Here is a 19,098-nt window from a genome sequence, read left to right on the forward strand (position 1 = left end):
CACCCTGTCTTCCTTCCTTTTCTCCTCTTTCCTTCTCCTACAGACTTACCTTAAGGAGCCACAGTAAAAGCCCAAAAGGGCCACTAGAGTAGCCTCCCTGATTATCCTCCTTCTCCCCCCACCCCCATGAATTCTCTGCTCAGCTCTCCTCTGAAATCTGCCAGCTGCCCATTTTGTCACAGAGAAAAACCCACCTGTGTATTTGCAACCTTCTCAAGTCTGACCCACCTGCCGTGTTCAGGGTCAGACAGTAGCTGAGTGCTGACACTTATTGAGGATTTATCATAGGGTGGGCCACACGCCACATCTGATTTAATCTTCACAGCCCCCCCACAGGGAAGGTACTCTGTATTTCCATCCTATGGATGAGGAAACCAGGCCCGCAGCAGTGAAGCAACTTGCCCCAGGTCCCACGGCCAGTGAGTGGCAGAGCAGAGTTTGTGTGTGACACTGGACAGCTGGGCCCCATAGCCTGCATTCTTATTGTTTCCTGAGCCCTCCCTGTGTGTGTGTGGTCCTAATAAAACTCCTCTTTGCCCTTTTTCATCCTCCTGCGTGTATGTGTGCGTGAGAGAGAGACAGAAAGAAAAAGTGTGTGTGTTTAATCTCTTTGTTGTTGTTTAACCTAATAAGGAAACTGAGGCTCAGAGGCATTAACAATGCCCGGCGCAGGCTCCTAGTCTTTCACAAGATGCACCACTGGCCTAGATACCTGAATTGCCTCTGCAGCTTCCCTCTGGCTAACCTCATCCCGGAAGCTTTCCAAACCCCACAACCACACCTTTCTGTCTCCACCCCAAGTTACTGCTCCACTCAGGGTCTGGGGCACATGGGTTGGGTTTGCTCAGACCCCAGTCCTTCCCAGTTTCGTATTTGTGTCATGGGTCTCTTGATGCAAGCAGAGGGCAGCCCCTTTGTGAAGGGCCAGCATTGCATCCCAGCTTTCCTCGCTTTGTGGCTGCACCAAACCTGTTGTCAGACCGCCCCTGCCCACCATTCTTGACCCGTGGGCTTGCTTGCTCTCTTACTGTTCTCCACCCCAGAGGGTCATCACACCGCCATGCTTCACCTTGCACTGTGCCCCTTTCTTTATTTGACTCGCTCTGCAAGTCGGGGGCCAAAAGCTGAGACTAGGTACTGGTGTGGGTCTGGGGCCGTGGTCACTCGGCGAAAAGCCCTGAGAGAGAGAGGAGACAGTGTGTGCACGTCACCAATGGCCCCTTAGGGCCCTGGAGGCCTCTGGCCGGCTTCAGCTACTCAGCAGCCCCCTTATGCTGAGCCTGCCCCACTCTGTATCTCCCCGTACAGATCCGTGCCCAGCTGCAGTCCCATGGCGTCCAAGCCCGGGAGGTCCGGCTGATGCGGAACAAATCCTCAGGTGAGCTTTCGTTCCCAGTGCCCTCCCCTTCCACTGGCCAGCCTCTGCTTCCAAGTCTCCCTCCTGCCTCAGTCTCCTCCACACCCTCCCTACCCTGCCTTCCTGCCACAGCTGGGAATGGGCAGCTTGGGGATACCCCTCTTTTTCTCTCCCCCCTCATCCCACTCTCCTCATAGCTCCAGCCAGCAGCCTCTTGTGCGGGGCTGTTGGGGAGGGGGTGCAGCTCTGAGCTGAGCTGAGTGCTTCCCGGGGGCAGGGCCAAGGCCAGGCTCCGGGGAACCTCCTTTCTGGGACTCTGAATATCTGAGATGGTAACCCCCCCATGTACTCCCTTCCCTCTCCTTTTTTCTCCTTCTCCGGCCCTCACTCTCCCCTATATTTTTCTGGTAACAGCCTCTGATCAGAAAGTAGGTCTGACACGGCCCCCCATGTATCCCAAGAGGGGAGGCAGGGGATGGCTCTTGTCCCAGGGCTCAGCCCAAGGAGCAGCCAGGACATCTGGCCTCACTTGTCCCCTCCCTCCCTCCCTTTTGCAGGCTGCTTGGACCTGGCCTGAGGGTAGCAGGGGGGTGGGGGGAGAGCTGTCTCTGCAGGATCTCTGGCCCAGGCTCCCCAAGGCAGGCACAGTGGGGCCTCACTGCCTGGGCTTCTCTCTCCATTTCTCAGTCTCTCTCCTCCCCACGCCTCCGCCTCTCTCTCTCTCTCTCTCTCTCTCATATCATAACATTCCATCCTCCTCTGCATCCTAACAGTTCCTTTAGAGATCAAGCATGCAGCCCCAAGCCCCGCCACAGCTAAGCCCTCCCTGTGTACACCTCCCAAGGAAGATCTGCTTCCTGCAGCCGCAAGCCATAGGTCCCTTTCTAAGCCCTGGCCAGGCCTGGAGTCTCTCTTGGTAGCATGCAGGTCTTGCTCTGCTTCACCCCGGCCAAACCAAATGTTGCCAGGATTGTGGTCTCTCTCCCCAAAGCGGTATCCCAAGTGCAGCCCCCTCTGTGGCCCTGGGTGCTTCTCCCAGACACCCACTGATTCTTTACTCTAAGGTCCTCCTGGCCCCCGTTCTCCTGCTGTGTTAGAGTATCTGGACTGTGGGTGGCTGTAGTCTTCCCAGCTTGGCCCTGAGGTGGCTCCCTTATGACACCCGTCTCTCATGCACTGTGGTGAGGCTGAGGTGACATTGTGTCCCCAACTCCCCCTGTTCCTGATGGGCCTGGGGACTCCCTAACCTCACTGAGCTGCCCAGCTTCTTTTGCTCCATTGATAAAACTGTTACGGGGCCCCTCCTAGGCGCTCCTGGGCTTTGTGCTGGGCCCCGCCCTTTGGCTATTTATTTTGGCCCATGTGGAGCCAGTAGACTGCCCATCTGCCCTCCTTCCTTCTCTGGAGATAAACCTCTACTTGTGCCCTTCCCAGTACCTTCTCTCTGTCTCTGTCACCCCAGGCTGGCCAGGCACATCTGCCCAAGCCCCATCTCTCTGTCTTTCTTCCCAGCTGGCGTGTATGTATCTCCCCCGACCCACCCACCTCTCTCCAGGTCTGTTTTCCTCCCTTCTCCTTCCCTTTCCTCCTTCTCCCAGCCATCTTCCTTGCTTCCCACTCCCTGGTCTTTCTCTCTCTGATTGCTTCTCTCTCTTCCTTTCTTCTTTTCTCCTCTCCCACCTTCCCTCTCTGCCCCCATCCTCTCCCCTCGGGTCCCGCCCCCGGGAACGCCGTGTGTCCAAAGCTGTTGACTAACCCACTGCGTCTGTATCTGAATGCTGTCTCCAGGTCAGAGCCGGGGCTTCGCCTTCGTCGAGTTTAGTCACTTGCAGGACGCTACACGATGGATGGAAGCCAATCAGGTTGCTTTGCCGCACTTGAACCCCCCCCCCAAACAAATACTACTTTGTAATCGAGCGCTCCCCATCGCCTGATTCTTATGGACACAGTTCCCTGCCCTGTGGCCCTGTGTCCCATCCCCCCGTCCCTATCTCTCCCCCTTCCTGACCCTCACTATCTCCTCTTCCCATCTCTCATTACCCACTGGGCCGCCCATCAAGAACCCACACTCACCACTAGCTCTGCCCCTCCACCTCTCCCGGATGAGCTTTCAGAGAAAGGGCTACCGGGGGGTCTTCCACCTAGGTTCCCACACCCCAGGGGACTGCCCCACTCTGGGGTTAGGCAGAGCGAGTACTTCATTCCACTCTCAGGCACCACTGGAAATCCAAGCACAGGGGAACTTAGCTGTTGGCATACTAACTAGCAAGTCCCAATTTGTCAGCTCGCCCTGCATGTGAGTTCGGCCCTTTGACTCCCACGTAAGAGGCCAGCACTGCTCTGTTGATCTCAGGTACCAGTCAAGTGTCATAGTTTCATTCACCAGGACTCACATGATTGCCCCATCCCACCCACTGCACCTACCCACCGCTGGTATCACCACTCGCCCCGCTCCACTTGGGGTATGCCTGCCCTCTCAGCAAGGAGCCATGCCACCCGGAAGGGCCCCTGCTCCCCCAGTCTGGCATGGTCTTCCAACCGAGCAGCTTTGGGACCTTCAGAGACCCAAGGAACTGCTCTGCTTGCCCACCCAGAGCCCCGTGCACTGGTGTGTGGCACTAAAGGAAAGCCTCGGGAGGAGGGGCAGATGTGCTGGAAAGGGGCTCAGTAGGGCCGGCCCTGGAGCTGTCTCTGCCGGTCCGTCGGCTAGTGCCATGGGCCAAGGACCCAGCCAGCCACAGGAAGACAGCCTCCCAGCAGGAACTTGCATCTTTTCAATATGGCTCTTTCTTTTTCCCCTTCTCCAGCACTAGTGTGCGTGTGCTCTCTTTCTTTCTCTCTGTCCCCTCCTCTCCCTCCCTTCCCATCCCCTCTCATCCCAAATGTAGCCTGTATAGTGCTGGCCTTGGGTGTGGCCTGGCAGTATCAGGGACGAGTGGGGGCTTTTCCCCACTGTCTGGCAAGCATCGGTCAGCCGAGCACTGTGTGCCTGGTGGCGTGTGTTCACGTGTGCGTGCGCGTGCCCTGAAAGGCAGCAAACAGCTGCGCCCGAGGGCTGTGGCGCTTTCCCTCCCTCCTTCCCTTCCTTTTTCCCTTGTCAGTTCTCCGACCTCCCTCCGTTCCCTGTCCCTCATCCATCCAGCTGAAGGGCTCGCTCACTCTCTTCTCCTGTGCTGAAACGGTGCGTGGGGCACTGCTGCCTGGGCCTCACTCAGCTCTGCTTTTTCCCGCAGCACTCCCTCAACATCCTGGGCCAGAAGGTGTCCATGCACTACAGCGACCCCAAGCCCAAGATCAATGAGGACTGGCTATGTAATAAGGTACAGGGGCGGTGGGCAGCACTTACCACGAAGTGCGACAGCAGCAGTGATGGCAACATCTCTGTCTCCCTGGGGCCTCTGACGTGGCGTGGAGGACTGGCTCGGCTCCCGGAGCCATGGTTCCTTGCCACACGCCCACCTACCAATGTGTTCTGAACTTCCGCTCGGTTGCAGTCTCTGTCCTCGTGAAGCACTGTCTTGCCTGAAGTCCCAGTAGACGGTCAACAAATATTTACATAAATGACTCGCTCGTGACAGTGGAGGCATAACGTGGTGTGTAAAATGTGGAGCTCAGAGGCAGACTGGTTGAAATTAGACTCCCCTAGATCTGCGTTGATTTTGATCAGGGCCCTGAACCTCTCCCTGCCTCGCTTTCCCATTTCTAAAATGCAAATAGTAACGACACCTCTCCCCAAAGGTGGTTGGGAGGATTAAAATGTGGGGATGAGAGGGTAACGCTGCGAACAACAGCTGGCCCACACTTAGCACCATTTAATGGCAGCTGCTATTCTGAGGGAAAGCACAGGATGTTCTGTGAGCCTATGTCAGCTGGGCCAACCTTGAAGGCCATTCTGACAAAGCTCTGTCCACCTGAGACAGGGTAGGAGCCTATAGGCTCCTACAGTCATATTCCCAAAGAGGAAGCTGAGGCTCAGGGAGGTGGAACCGTGGTGAGCCTTGAGCCGTGACTTGCGCCTGATCACAGGGGCCATGGATGCCACCACTGTGGGTTCAGGGCTCCCCTGGGGCATAGCCCCATCTGCAGCCAGCTGGCAGTCCTGAGACCTAAGCGTCGGACTGAGAGTTTGCTGAGGCCCCAAAAAGAACTCTGCCTAGCAAAGGGAGTGGCACCTGTGTGTTTAAAAAACGAAAAAGTAATATCAGAAGGCGGGAGTCCACTGTCTCTGGAGAGGTAGGGACAAAGTGACAGTGGAACTCCATCCCTCCTGTATTTCCTATATTTTCAGATGCTCCTCGAAACCAGGGAATTCTCTGCTTTGCCCTCCTTTACCGCCCACATCCTGTTGGTTGCCAGGTCCTGTCACTCCCATCACAGAAATGCCGCCCTGGCCATTCCCACCGTGCAGGCCAGTCCTCACTCCTTCCCCCAGGCAGTCACCTCAGACCCCTCTGTGGTGTGCTGGCCTCGTGCCTCTTTCTCCTGCCCTCTCAGTGTAACATTGCTTGAACCACCTCTGACCGTGTCACTCTTCCTCTGCTTAAAAACCCCCACAACGCTGAGCTTAAGCAGGGTGGTCCTTCATAATGTAGCTTCACCCTCCCTCCCTAGCCCTGGCTTTGGCCTCCTCACCCTCCTACATCAGCTATGGAAAACCTCTTGTTCCCTCTGTTAGTAATCTCCTCCCAGCAAAACCCCACCAACCCAGACTTCTGGGTCTCCCAGATCGAACGTCCCTTCTGACTGTCCCCAGCCAAGTGAGCGGCGTGTCTTGGCTCACTCCTTTTCCCGAGTCCCTGTTGGTGACTGTCCCCACAGACTAACCTGTTCCTCTGTGCTATATCTGCTTCCCGCTGGTTGGCCATGAGGCCCGAGGCCACTTTCTGGACATGCGGAGTAGAGCCTGGCACAGGAGTAGTGCTCAGTACCTGACCTTAGAACAGCCAGAAATGTGGAAACCGGGGTCTCCGGAGGCTGGAATATCCACAGCAGATTTCTCGAGAGCAGCAGGATCCAACCCAGTCCCCAAGACAAAGGAGGGGTGGGAGCCTGGCGAGAGAAAGACTCCTGGCTTTGAGGGATAGAAATGTTGGAGGTGTCTGAACAGGGAAGCAAGTTTTGAGAAGAGGAACCTACTAAAGGGACCTTGTTGGGGGCCAGTCCTGAGAGTTGGTACCACAGAGAGGCAGCAGTTGTAATGAGTGGGGAACTTGTCATTGCTTCCTGAGATGAGAAGGTGGCACTGAGGACAAATTGGAGACCTTGTAAAGGGGAGTCACAGGCCTGAGAATGAGAGCCAGAACACCAAAGTCCCCAGCTGCCCCTAACTCTGGAACCTCCCTTCCCTGGGGCGTGGCTGGGTTCCCTGGGGGGGGGGGGTTCTCCTGATCCAATTTTGGGGGGCGCCATGGAAAGCCCAACCCTCTCTGACGGCCTGGCCTGTGCCTCACAGTGTGGCGTCCAGAACTTCAAACGCCGCGAGAAGTGCTTCAAATGTGGTGTGCCCAAGTCAGGTGAGAACCTCATGCCGCCCCCTCCCTGGGGTGGTGGAGAGGGGAGAAGGGTGAGGAGCCAGTGCTCTGGGAGGAGGGTGAGCAGCTTGGAGCCTCCCCTTGGTCACCAGCCTGTCCTTTGCCACCCCTGACAGAGGCAGAGCAGAAGCTGCCCCTGGGCACAAGGCTGGATCAGCAGACACTTCCACTGGGAGGACGGGAGCTGAGCCAGGGCCTGCTCCCCCTGCCACAACCCTACCAGGCCCAGGGCGTGCTGGCCTCCCAAGCCCTGTCCCAGGGCTCAGAGCCAAGCTCGGAGAACGCCAATGACAGTGAGTCAGTTCCTTCCTTCTTCCTTCCTGCCCTAGGGTGTCTGGGCGGGGCTCTCCAAGGCCAGAAAGATGGTGGTGACCACGACAGCCCCCCCAGGGCTCTCCACCTGGTGGGGCGACAGACAGGGAGAGCAGGGAAGGAGCATAACCCAACTCGACTTTGGGGTGTGTATTGGGAAAAGTGTGAGCAGGTGAGCAACTGAGCTGGGACTTGGAACTGGCAAGCAGTTTGTCCAGGAAGAAGAGGTGAGAGGAAGCAGCAGGTGCAAAAATGCGGAAGCCAGAGGAGAGGGAGCAGTGGGGAGCCACCAGAGGGTAGGGTTGGAGCAGAGTTCAGGGGTGACCCCTAATGCTGGGCCCCTTCCCACAGCCATCATTTTGCGCAACCTGAACCCACATAGCACCATGGACTCCATCCTGGGGGCCCTGGCACCCTATGCAGTGCTCTCCTCCTCCAATGTACGCGTCATCAAGGACAAGCAGACTCAACTGAACCGCGGCTTCGCCTTCATCCAGCTCTCCACCATCGTGGTGAGGGCGGCACAGGGGGGGCCGGGCAGCCAGGGTCCCGGCCCCCGGGGTGGGGAAGAGAGACCCTGACTCCAGCCCCCCACCGCGGCCCCATGCCTGGCAATGGGGCAATGGAGCCGGGGACCTCCCCGGGCCTGACCCTCCTGCCCCTGCCTCCCCTCCTCCCCCAGGAGGCAGCCCAGCTGCTGCAGATCCTGCAGGCCCTGCACCCGCCGCTCACCATTGACGGCAAGACCATCAACGTTGAATTTGCCAAGGGTTCTAAGAGGTCAGAGCCCCACCTATGTCCCTTCCCAGTTTGTCCCCCAGCTGGGGGCCCCCCATCTCACTCCCAGTCTCTGACATCCTCCCCAGGGACATGGCCTCCAATGAGGGCAGTCGCATCAATGCTGCCTCTGTGGCCAGCACTGCCATTGCTGCGGCCCAGTGGGCCATCTCACAGGTACTCAAAGACCCCTCTGCCCCAGCATCCTAATACCTGGGCCGCCTCAACCTTCCCGCACTCTCTCTGCGAACAGGAGGGCTGGCTTGCTGTTTTGGCTTTCTGTGAACCCAAAACCCTCACAGTGGCTGCCATGAGCTCTGGGGGCCTCGCTTCCGCTCCCTTCCCAGTCACCTCATCCCAGGCTTTCATTTTCAATGCCATCGTGGCTAGTTTTCTCTCCTGTTTGGTGGTTATTTTATTGTCCTGAGTTGTTAGATCTTCTTTAATGAAAAGGCATTTATAATTGGCTGAAAGAAAGTTGGGAGATAAGACTAAAGAAGGGAGGGTGGCATCTCCCTTGGTCTGATGCCCAACACACGGGCCACACGGCGCACAGACTAGTGTTCGCCCTGGGAGCGTTTTGGCATGTGTCTTTGTTCCTGTCTTGTTTTTACTGCTGCCCTGCTCTGCTGCGGCCAGGCAGCCCTCGCATCTCACGTCTGAGGGCTGCATGCTTTCTGTCGGGAGACAGACTAGCCTCACCTGTGGGCGGTTGCGTCTTAGGTTCCCCTGCCCCAGCACGCCCTCCTCTGCTAATGAGCCCTCCCACCTGCCCCTCAGGCCTCCCAGGGTGGGGAGGGTGCCTGGGCCACCCCCGAGGAGCCACCGGTCGACTACAGCTACTACCAACAGGATGAGGGCTATGGCAGCAGCCAGGGCACAGAGTCCTCCCTCTATGCCCATGGCTACCTCAAGGGCACCAAGGGCCCCAGCATCACTGGAACCAAAGGGGACGCAGCCGGAGCAGGTAAGCCCAGCATCTCTCCTCAATCCCATGTGTGGGCCGCCAGGCAGAGGGTCCTGGGCCCTGGGCCCTGTCATTCACAGGCATTCTCCTCCCTCTTTACAGGTGCTGAAGCCTCCCTGGAGCCTGGAGCGGACTCTGTGTCACTGCAGGGTTTCTCCCGTGCCCAACCTGGTGCCACCCCTGGCATCTACCAGCAGTCAGCAGCCGAGGCAAGCGGCAGCCAGGGCGCTGCTGCCAACAGTCAGGTGAGGGAGCTCAAGGGAGATCCTGGAGGGATGGGCACAGTGGGTATTGGCAGACGCTGAGCCCTGTTCCCTTGTCTGGCCCCATGACCAGTCATACACCATCATGTCACCTGCTGTGCTCAAATCTGAGCTCCAGAGCCCCAGCCATCCCAGCTCTGCCCTGCCACCGGCCACCAGCCCCACTGCCCAGGAGTCCTACAGCCAGTACCGTGAGTAGCCCCGGCCTACAGATGTGTAGGTGGTGGGGAGTTCCTTGAACAAAGCAGGGAGTGGTGTGACCCACCCCCCTGCCTTCTTACTCCCCAGCTGTTCCTGACGTCTCCACCTACCAGTACGACGAGACATCCGGCTACTACTATGATCCCCAGACTGGCCTCTACTATGACCCCAACTCCCAGGTGATGAGGCAGCCCAGGGAGCAGGTGGGGTCTGCAGTTCCCCTTCTTGAGGCTGTCCTTCATGCCCCCTCTCCCCCCACCCCAGTATTACTACAACGCTCAGAGCCAGCAGTACCTGTACTGGGATGGGGAAAGGCGGACCTACGTTCCTGCCCTGGAGCAGTCAGCTGACGGCCATAAAGAGACAGGGGCACCCTCCAAGGAGGGCAAAGAGAAGAAAGAGAAGCACAAGACCAAGACAGCCCAACAGGTGAACACTGGGGTCCAGCAATCATCAGCTCGCTATTCTGTGTCTTCTGATGGCTGCCTTTCTGTCACCTGTCACCGCCACTGCTGAGGGAGCAGTGTGGGGACCAGATGTGTATGTAGGCAGTAACTGTGCTCAAGGGAGACCAGGCTTTGCTCTTTGCTGCATGACCTCTTCGGTACGGGGTCGTATCTCCCTGAGGTGGCCAGTGACATCCACATGAGCCCCGTTAGCTTTTCTGTCCTCTACTGACAACCCTCATGCTGCTGCTGGGAGTGTGGGCTGCTATGGGCATGCCCAAAGTCAGGCTAGCCCTGCCTATGGAAACCAGTGGGCGTGCAGGCTCCTTTGGGCCCGGAAGCCTACTCATGGGGGTGTGTCCATGTCTACAGAGAGCTTCTCTCAGGCTCAGCAGGGGGCGGGCAGGACAACAGCCCCTGCAGTATTCTGTGCTAGTGGGCAGTTGGGGGGAAACTCAGTGTGTGTCGGTAGAGGAACAGAGCAACAGTCTGGGTGCAGCCTTACAAGCAACAACTTGGCGGCCAGGTAAATTCTAAAATGGTGTTGTGCCTGGGGTGAAACTGAATATAATACGGAATGTTACATAGTATCATGCATGTAAATTAAAATTATTGACAGAGAAAGTCATCTTACGCGTTTCAGAATGATAAATGAAAACATACAAAAAAAAAAAACATACAGAGAACAGAATAGTGTGGGTGCCTGTCAGGAGTGTGAGGTCACAGCCAGAGAGGGGCTTGATGAGCACCAATGACAGTATGACAGAGAACTGGGAGCTTTCACCGCTGCCTCTCTCACCTCTGCTTGAGGTGCAGGGCGTGGTAGGCTGCGGTAAGGGCAGTGGGGCAGTAGAGTTGGTGGGTTCCTGAGAGCCTCACCTCTACCCCTCGCCCCTAGATTGCCAAGGACATGGAACGCTGGGCCCGCAGTCTCAACAAGCAAAAAGAAAACTTCAAAAACAGCTTCCAGCCCATCAGTTCCCTGCGAGACGATGAAAGGCGGGAGTCGGCCACTGCAGATGCTGGCTACGCCATCCTGGAGAAGAAGGTGTGTTGTGGCCACCCGCTGTCATCCCCCACCTCAGTCTTGTCATCCGTCCAGTCCCTCTGTGGAGTCCCTGAATTTCTGTGTCCCTCCACCCCAGGGAGCACTAGCTGAGAGACAGCACACCAGCATGGACCTCCCAAAACTGGCCAGCGAGGACCGTCCAGTGAGTGCAGAGGGCAGAAAGAGGGGCAGCGGAGGAGGGGACGAGGGCTCTGATCTTGCCGGGCCTGATCTCCCACCTTCTTCAGAGCCCACCTCGGGGGCTGGTGGCAGCCTACAGCGGGGAGAGTGACAGTGAGGAGGAGCAGGAGCGAGGGGGCCCAGAGCGAGAGGAAAAGCTCACCGACTGGCAGAAGCTGGCCTGTCTGCTCTGCCGGCGCCAGTTCCCCAGCAAGGAGGCGCTCATCCGGCACCAGCAGCTCTCCGGGCTCCACAAGGTGACTAAGGGAGGCTTGGCAGGGAAGCCTGGCCTGGCCTGGCCCAGCCCGGCCCAGCCCAGCCCAGCCATTTCACTCTTCCTGTCCTCTTGCAGCAAAACCTTGAGATTCACCGGCGAGCCCACCTATCAGAAAATGAACTAGAAGCACTTGAGAAGAATGACATGGAGGTGAGGTGTGACCCACTCCTGGCCTCCCGCCCCTCAGGCAGCTAGTGCTCAAGTTCCTCAGCTGAGTACAGCCTGGCTGCCGTTAGCCATCTCACGTCCAGTCCCTGCGAGGCTTCTTCCCAATGCCCCGCACTGGCTGCTGGTGCCTATGATGTCCTGCCCTCAGGACCTCAGACCTGTTAGTCAGATCCAGTTCCCCATGGGACCCCCTACTACCCATCTGTGCCCACATTTCCTGCCAGTAGTGACCAGCTCCCCCATTCTCTCACACACACAAACTTTCAGCAAATGAAGTACCGGGACCGCGCAGCTGAACGCAGAGAAAAGTATGGCATCCCTGAGCCACCAGAGCCCAAGAGGAGGAAGTATGGTGGCATGTCTGCAGCTTCTGTGTGAGTGCCCAGGGACAGGTGGGGGGGTCTGAGGCTGGTAGGCCAGTCACTCACGCTGTCCCACTGTCCCCTGCAGGGACTTTGAGCAGCCCACACGGGACGGGCTGGGCAGTGACAACATTGGCAGTCGCATGCTCCAGGCCATGGGCTGGAAAGAGGGCAGTGGCCTGGGCCGAAAGAAGCAGGGCATTGTGACGCCCATTGAGGTGAGTCTCTGTGATCCCATCTCCATCCTCCAGTTCTCTCCACTGCAGCCCTGCCTCACCCCTAGCCCCCCTGACAGAGCCTGCCTCCCTCATACAGGCCCAGACACGGGTGCGGGGCTCTGGCTTAGGAGCCCGAGGCAGCTCCTATGGGGTCACCTCAACTGAGTCCTACAAGGAGACACTGCACAAGACAATGGTGACCCGCTTCAACGAGGCCCAGTGAGGAGCTGCAAGAGATACTTCTGTGTCTGTCGGGTATGGAAGTAGTCCTGCCCCAGGCAGGAGAGGATGAAATGTCAGGTGGTCTGAATGGGGCCCTGCACCTGTCTACCAGCCACCTCCCCAACCAGAGAGGCCCTGACCAAGTCAGACTTTGAGTTGGTGACTTCTGTTGGAAAACTGGGCTGGAATATGTTCTTCTTTTTGTAATAAAAGCTGAAAAGTCCGCAGCTTTCATGTCTCTTTCTCACATCCCAGCATGGTTTGTGGCCCACACAGACACGGGACATAAACACAAACAAGGGGACTTGGCAGGCCAACGTAGGTGGCAGTGTTGGCATTCCCAATGTCTGGTACATGGTGGCTAGCCACTCAGTGGGGGTGGAGGGGCAGAACATGGGGCTCTGGCCTGTGCCCCAACCCACAAGATCCTGGTTACAGCTCATCACCATTGTTGGGGCCAGCAGGCCATGCTGTACCAGGAAACCCAGCACCACCAGAGCACCACTGGGCTTCAAGTCCCCCTGGGGCAGAGCCAGGATTGCGAATACGCCATCCCCTCGCCTCGCCACCTCGCAGCGGCACTTGCTCTATAATAAATAGCAAGGCTTAATTGTACTTGGCCCTCCCTGGGCCTGTGGACCGTGCCCTGGGACATCTCCAAGTGGACAACAGTGGGCACTCTGGCACCAGTGGGCACTGCCTTGTGCCCTTAACGGGCTGATGACCCCGAGGGAGGGGTGGAGAGAGAGAAGCTTGGCCTGCCAATCTCAGGCCTCAGGGATACCAGGACCATTTGGGTCCACCTCTGTCCCCATCCTCCAGGGCCGTTACCACAGGGCCCCAATAAGGAGCCCTCATATGTGGTCACCAGTAGTAAATGGTACAACCACTCTGGAAAACATTAGCTGTTTTATATAAAGGTAAACATATGCTTATCCTATGACTCAGCAATTCTATTCTTAGATATTTACCCCAAGTAAATGCAAATGTGTCAACGGAAGGACTTGTCATATGTATATTCATAGCAGCTGTATTCATAATAGCCCCAAACTGGTAATAATCCAAATGTCCAACAAGAGGACAATGGATAAATTATGGTCTATTCATTTAATGGAATACAACTCAGCAATAAAAAGGAACAAAATACTGATACAAATGACATGAATGAATCCCACAAACATGTTGAGTGGAAAAAGACACAAAAGTGTGCTGACTATATGAGTCCACGTGTGTGGAGTTCTCAATCAGATGGAACATATTTATGGTGATAGCAGTCAGCAGGGTGGAGGTGGGGAGGTTGCTATTCACTGGAAAGAGTTGCAAGGTAGCTTTCTGGAATACTGAAAAGATTCTATATCTTGACTCGGGTGGTCACACAGGTGTGCACTTAGGTAAAAATTCAACAAGCTGTATAGTTAAAAATCTGAGCATTTTCTCATATATAAATTATACAAGAAGTTGGAAAAAGACCACCAGAGCAAACGTCAATAAGAAGGAAGGAAATAAGAGCAGAAAGAGATGAAATAGGGAGGGGAAAAGGCAGAATAATAAAAACAGGAAAGCAACCTCTGGCAAGACTGATCAATTAAAGAAGATAGAAGACACAAAAACCAAATCCATAATTAAAACGTAATTTACTATAGATGCAACACGGCTTTTAAAGGCAATGGAAGTAGGGAGGCGGCTGGTTAGCGCAGTTGGTTAGAACGAGGTGTTCTTAACAAGGTTGCCGGTTCGATCCCCATATGGGCCACTGTGAGCTGCGCCCTCCACAACTAGATTGAAACAACTACTTGACTTGGAGCTGATGAGTCCTGGAAAAACAAAAATACATTTTAAAAAATTTTTATGGGTGGACGGGTGGCTCAGTTGGTTAGAGCGTGAGCTCTGGGCAATGGGGTTGCTGGTTCGATTTCCACATGGGCCAGCAAGCTGTGCCCTCTGCAACTAGAATGAAGCCTGAGATGCCACTCAGCTCCTGCATGGCCAGATGGCTCAGCTGGTTGGAGCGTGGGCTCTCAACCACAAGGTTGCCAGTTCGATTCCTCGACTCCCGCAAGGGATGGTGGGCAGCGCCCCCTGCAACTAAAATTGAACACAGCACCTTGAGCTGAGTTGCCGCTGAGCTCCCACATGGCTCAGTTGGTTGGAGCGTGTCCTCTCAACCACAAGGTTGCCGGTTCGACTCCCACAAGGGGTGGTGGGCTGTGCCCCCTGCAACTAGAAAACGACAACTGGAACTGGAGCTGAGCTGCGCCCTCCACAACTAAGACTGAAAGGACAACAACTTGAAGCTGAATGGCACCCTCCACAACTAAGATAGAAAGGACAACGACTTGACTTGGAAAAAAGGCCTGGAAGTACACACTGTTCCCCAATAAAGTCCTGTTCCCCTTCCCCAATAAAATCTTTATTAAAAACGTAGCTAAATGAACCCAATAGTATATGTTTTTATCAAATAGAGTTTATCCCAGGAACACAAAATAGGTCAACATCAAGAAAACTACACTCATATATGTAGTTCTCTACAGTAACAGACCAAAAGTAAACAAACATATAATAATCTCAACCACAGAAAAAGCATTTGATAAAGTTCAATAATCCGTGAATCTATACTTATATAAACCAATGAATAAAAGAGTAAATAAATGGAGAAGAGAAAGAGCTTCTTTACAGTAGAATGTCAATAACTACAGAATGATGATGGAGTTAGAAAATCTAGGGCTGCTAAAACTAGTGGTTACACTTTATTGAGGAACAGTGTATATTTACATAAATCCAAAGTATGTCCCATGAGATAAATGTTAATTCCAAAGGGAAAAAAGATAGTATCTTCACAGTAGAGAAACCTGGCAGACATCATCTTAATGAAGGGAACAAAGCGAACATTATCAGTATTAAAATTATGAGCCATCAGATAGGATGAAATGAGAGAGACAGCACATCCAAGCTGCAGAACCTAAATCTAATGAGGAAACATCAGACAAAGCCAAACTGAGGGACATTCCACAAAATTCCTGGCTTGTAATCTTCAAAAGCGTCAAGGTCATGAAGGTCAAGAGAAGTACAAAGAACTGTTCCAGACTGAGGGAGACATGCCTTCTGAATGTTCAGATGTCACCTCCTTAATGAGGCCTGCACTGACTACCCCATTTCAAATTCCAAAGCCTCCCCTGCCACACTCCCTATGCCCCCTTCCTTGTCTTACTTTTCTCCATAACACTTCTCACCTTCTCAATTTCTAACATCCTACTATGTATTTCCTTACTTTTCTATATTGCTTGTCTCCTTCACTAAAATGAAAGCTCCACAAGGGAAGGTACTTTTGTCTATCACTTGTCTATCTTGTTCACTACTGTGTTCCTAATGCCTACAACAGGGTTTGGCACATACCAGACCTTGGCAGCATGAATAAGTCACACACAACTGTTTGAATCACTCTCATCCTCATCACTCTCGTCCTCAAGCCTCCATTTTTTTTAAACTTATTTTATTTATTTATTTTTTAAGTAATTGCGGTTTTTGCAATTATTTTTAACCTTTTAAACTGTAATTTTTTTTAAGGCGGGCCCAACTCACAGTGGCTCATACAGGGATCGAACCGACAACCCTGGTGTTACTAGCACCACGCTCCAACCGAGCTAACCAGCCACCCTAAGCCTCCATTTTTTTAAAAAAAAATGGCTAATAAACAGTTCCTTAAAAATCTATTAAGTACAACCACCCAATAGAAAATGCATAAAGGACATGAATTCCCAGAAAAGAACTGCAAATACCTTTAAATCTATGAAGAGATGTTTAAGTTCACTCCCAGGAAGAGAAATGCAAATTATAATTACACAGGATTGGCAAACATCCAAAGGCACTTTCCTGCTGGAGGCAAAGTGAAATGGTACAACTATTGCGGCCCCCACTGTCCCCCCCTACTTTCTCCACATGCTTTTGCTCAAGCTATTCCCTCCCACTGGAATGCCTTTCCCTCTCACTTGGGAAAGTCCAAATCCTGCCTCAATTACTCCCAGTGATCCATTTGAAGGCAATCAATTCTTCAAAGAAGGACTTGGCCACACACATGGCTTCAGTTGTCACCCCTAATGGTCTTCATATCGCCAGCCCAGATTTCCCTCCACCCCCTGAATTTCAGACCTGGTCTGTGGGGGCAGAGCCCCAGAAAGAAGTTTCCAGGCTCTCGGCCTCACATAGACAGGTGCTGGCTCAGGTAGTAAATGGCCATCAATGTGATTGGATGGCCATCAGCTGTGGCTAGTTGGCCGTCAGCTGTAACCAGTGAGCCATTGGCCACTAATATAACTGCTGTGGCTACGCTAGCAGAGAGAGAGAGGAGGAAGAATGGGGGCTAGCAAGAAGATGGCGGCTGGGCTGGCAAGTGTGGATGGCGGTTTGCAGACAGTGTGGATCCAGCCTCCAGTGAGAGTATAGTGCCGCCAGAGAGAATATAGTGGTATGACTCCCCCATCTATGGCTCCGTGGGTGTTCCTTTTTGGCCTCACCATATCCTGCGTTCTTGTGTGGGGAGCGGGAGCAGAGACCCAGCAGGGTCTCCCGCACGACATGGTCCCCAACTGTTCACCCAACGGACACATACCAGACCTTGAATGTCTAACAGACATCTCAAATGTAACACATCTAAAAACAAACTCCTGATCTTGCTCCACACCTGCTCCTAGTGGAGTAGTTCCCTTTTCAGCTGATGACAACTCCATCCTTCCAGCTGCTCAGACTGAAAACCTGGGGGTCAGCCAAGACTCTCTGTATCTCCCCGTATCTGATCCCTTCACAAATCCTGGCATCTTTACCTTCAAAATCAATCCAAGACCTAATCTTTCTTCACTACTTCCACTTTTACCACCTTGTCTGATCCTCTCTCATCACTTCCTTGACTCTTGCAGTAGCCTTTACACTGAGTTTTCTGCTTCCCCCTTTCCCCTTACAGTTTGTTCTCTCACCACACAGAACAGCCAGATTGTTTATTCTAATATATAATTTATAGGGGGCCGGCCCTGGTGGCTCAGGCAGTTGGAGCTCTGTGCTCCTAATGCCAAAAGCTGCTGGTTCGATTCCCATATGGGCCAGGGTGCCCTCAACCACAAGGTTGCCAGTTCGACTCCTCGACTCCCACAAGGGATGGTGGGCTGCACCCCCTGCAACTAACAACAGCAACTGGACCTGGAGCTGAGCTGCACCCTCCACAACGAAGATTGAAGGGACGGCAACTTGACTTGGAAAAAGTCCTGGAAGTACACACTGTTCCCCAATAAAGTCCTGTTAAAAAATAAATAAAATAAAATATAATTTATATAATGACTCTCCTGCTTAAAATCCTTTTATGGCTCCCATGGATCTTAGAATAAAAAACATTTCAGCCTGGCTTGCAATGCCCTATTTGACATGGCCTAGGATCTCATCTCGCAGCACTCTCCCTTCCTCACTGCTTTCCAGCTACAAAGACTTCCATGCTCTTCCTCAAACATGCTAAGAACTTGCAACCTCAAGGCTTTGCACTGGATGTCCCCTCTATCCGGAATGCTTTACCCCACGTTCCATGTGGTTCGCTTCCTCACTTTTCACATGCCACCTCTGAGAGGCATTCCCTGACTACTTTACATGGGGTATGTCGTGCGGGAGACCCTGCTCGCTGCACCATTTGTCGTGTGAGGCGGCCTGCGGGGTCTCTAGACCCGCTCCCCACATAAGAACGCAGGATATGGCTAGGCCAAAAAGGAACACCCATGGAGCCATAGGTAGGGGAGTCATACCACTAGTCTCACTGGAGGCTGGAAACACACGACCAGCAACCTGCTGTCCACTTCTCTGCCTGCCAACCAACCGACTCGACTCCCTCGACTCAACTCACCAGTGCAGCCACGGCAGTTATATCAGTGGCTAATTGGCTAACTGGTTACAGCTGATGGCCAATTAGCCACAGCTGATGGCCATCTACTACCTGAGCTAGCACCTTTTTACATGAGGCCAAGAGCCTGGAAACTGCTCTCCGGGGCTCTGTCCCCACAGGTATTAGGGCAGGTCTCTCTGAGATGAGGCAAAAGATAAATAAGGAAAAGATCTGATGGAAGGGAGGTCTTGACTATTGCAAGGGCAGTCTCCTTGTTATGTTCTCTGCAGTGTTCCCAGTGCCCTGCACTTAGTAAGTGTAATGGAGGGTCTCAGCTCCCACTCCCCACATAAGAACGCAGGATATGGTGAGGCCAAAAAGGAACAACAGAGCCACAGATAAGGGAGTCACATCATTATATTCTTGATGGCAGCTGGTCGAAACACAAAAGCAAACATCTGCCAGTACTCCAAGGGGGTCTTCCTGCACCCCAGTCTCACTGGCGGCCAAGTGAGATGCAGGAAGTAGGACCCACACGATCTGCAATCCTCTTATCCACCACGCTTGCTAACCCCACTTGCCAGCCTCAATCCGTGGTCCGCTTCTCTGCCAACCAACCAACCCCTCTTGCTAGCGTAGCCATGGCAGTTGTATTAGTGGCTAATGGCTAACTGGTTACAGCTGATGACCAACTAGTCACAGCTGATGGCCATCTATTACCTGAGCCAGCACCTTTCCATATGAGGTCGAGAGCCCTCTGCTCTCTGGGACTCTGTCCCCACAGTAGGCATTCAATAAATCTTTTTCAAATGAACAAATTTGGAGGTTGTTGACAAGATATGAGATACAGAATTTGGGATAAGATGATAAAGGCATTTTGTGTTAAACACCTTCGCTCAAACATCTTCTCAGCGA

General features: G+C 53.8%; 1 protein-coding gene across 10 annotated transcripts in view; it reads left to right on the forward strand.

The window, feature by feature from the left end:
• Window positions 1-12,552, forward strand: part of RBM10 (RNA binding motif protein 10) — a 28,585-nt gene extending 16,033 nt beyond the window's left edge. For 3 of the 10 annotated variants that reach the window (XM_019716744.2, XM_019716745.2, XM_019716742.2), the window contains 20 exons: window positions 1,309-1,378; window positions 3,146-3,219; window positions 4,591-4,677; window positions 6,810-6,870; window positions 7,005-7,181; window positions 7,552-7,712; window positions 7,883-7,980; window positions 8,067-8,154; window positions 8,758-8,944; window positions 9,047-9,189; window positions 9,281-9,398; window positions 9,496-9,587; window positions 9,673-9,837; window positions 10,753-10,902; window positions 11,000-11,065; window positions 11,151-11,339; window positions 11,435-11,509; window positions 11,795-11,901; window positions 11,978-12,107; window positions 12,205-12,552. In XM_019716744.2, the coding sequence (XP_019572303.2) occupies window positions 1,309-1,378; window positions 3,146-3,219; window positions 4,591-4,677; window positions 6,810-6,870; window positions 7,005-7,181; window positions 7,552-7,712; window positions 7,883-7,980; window positions 8,067-8,154; window positions 8,758-8,944; window positions 9,047-9,189; window positions 9,281-9,398; window positions 9,496-9,587; window positions 9,673-9,837; window positions 10,753-10,902; window positions 11,000-11,065; window positions 11,151-11,339; window positions 11,435-11,509; window positions 11,795-11,901; window positions 11,978-12,107; window positions 12,205-12,330 (2,364 nt within the window). In that variant the 3' untranslated portion in view covers window positions 12,331-12,552. Of the gene's footprint in view, window positions 1-1,308; window positions 1,379-3,145; window positions 3,220-4,590; window positions 4,678-6,809; window positions 6,871-7,004; window positions 7,182-7,551; window positions 7,713-7,882; window positions 7,981-8,066; window positions 8,155-8,757; window positions 8,945-9,046; window positions 9,190-9,280; window positions 9,399-9,495; window positions 9,588-9,672; window positions 9,838-10,752; window positions 10,903-10,999; window positions 11,066-11,150; window positions 11,340-11,434; window positions 11,510-11,794; window positions 11,902-11,977; window positions 12,108-12,184 lie in introns of all 10 variants that reach the window. The other 7 variants (XM_074323997.1, XM_019716738.2, XM_074324000.1 and 4 more) reach the window with 3 other exon arrangements.
• Window positions 12,553-19,098: the final 6,546 nt, after the last annotated feature.

The sequence above is a fragment of the Rhinolophus sinicus genome, chromosome X (assembly GCF_036562045.2).
Source record: "Rhinolophus sinicus isolate RSC01 chromosome X, ASM3656204v1, whole genome shotgun sequence".
NCBI classification, from domain to species: Eukaryota; Metazoa; Chordata; class Mammalia; order Chiroptera; family Rhinolophidae; genus Rhinolophus; species Rhinolophus sinicus.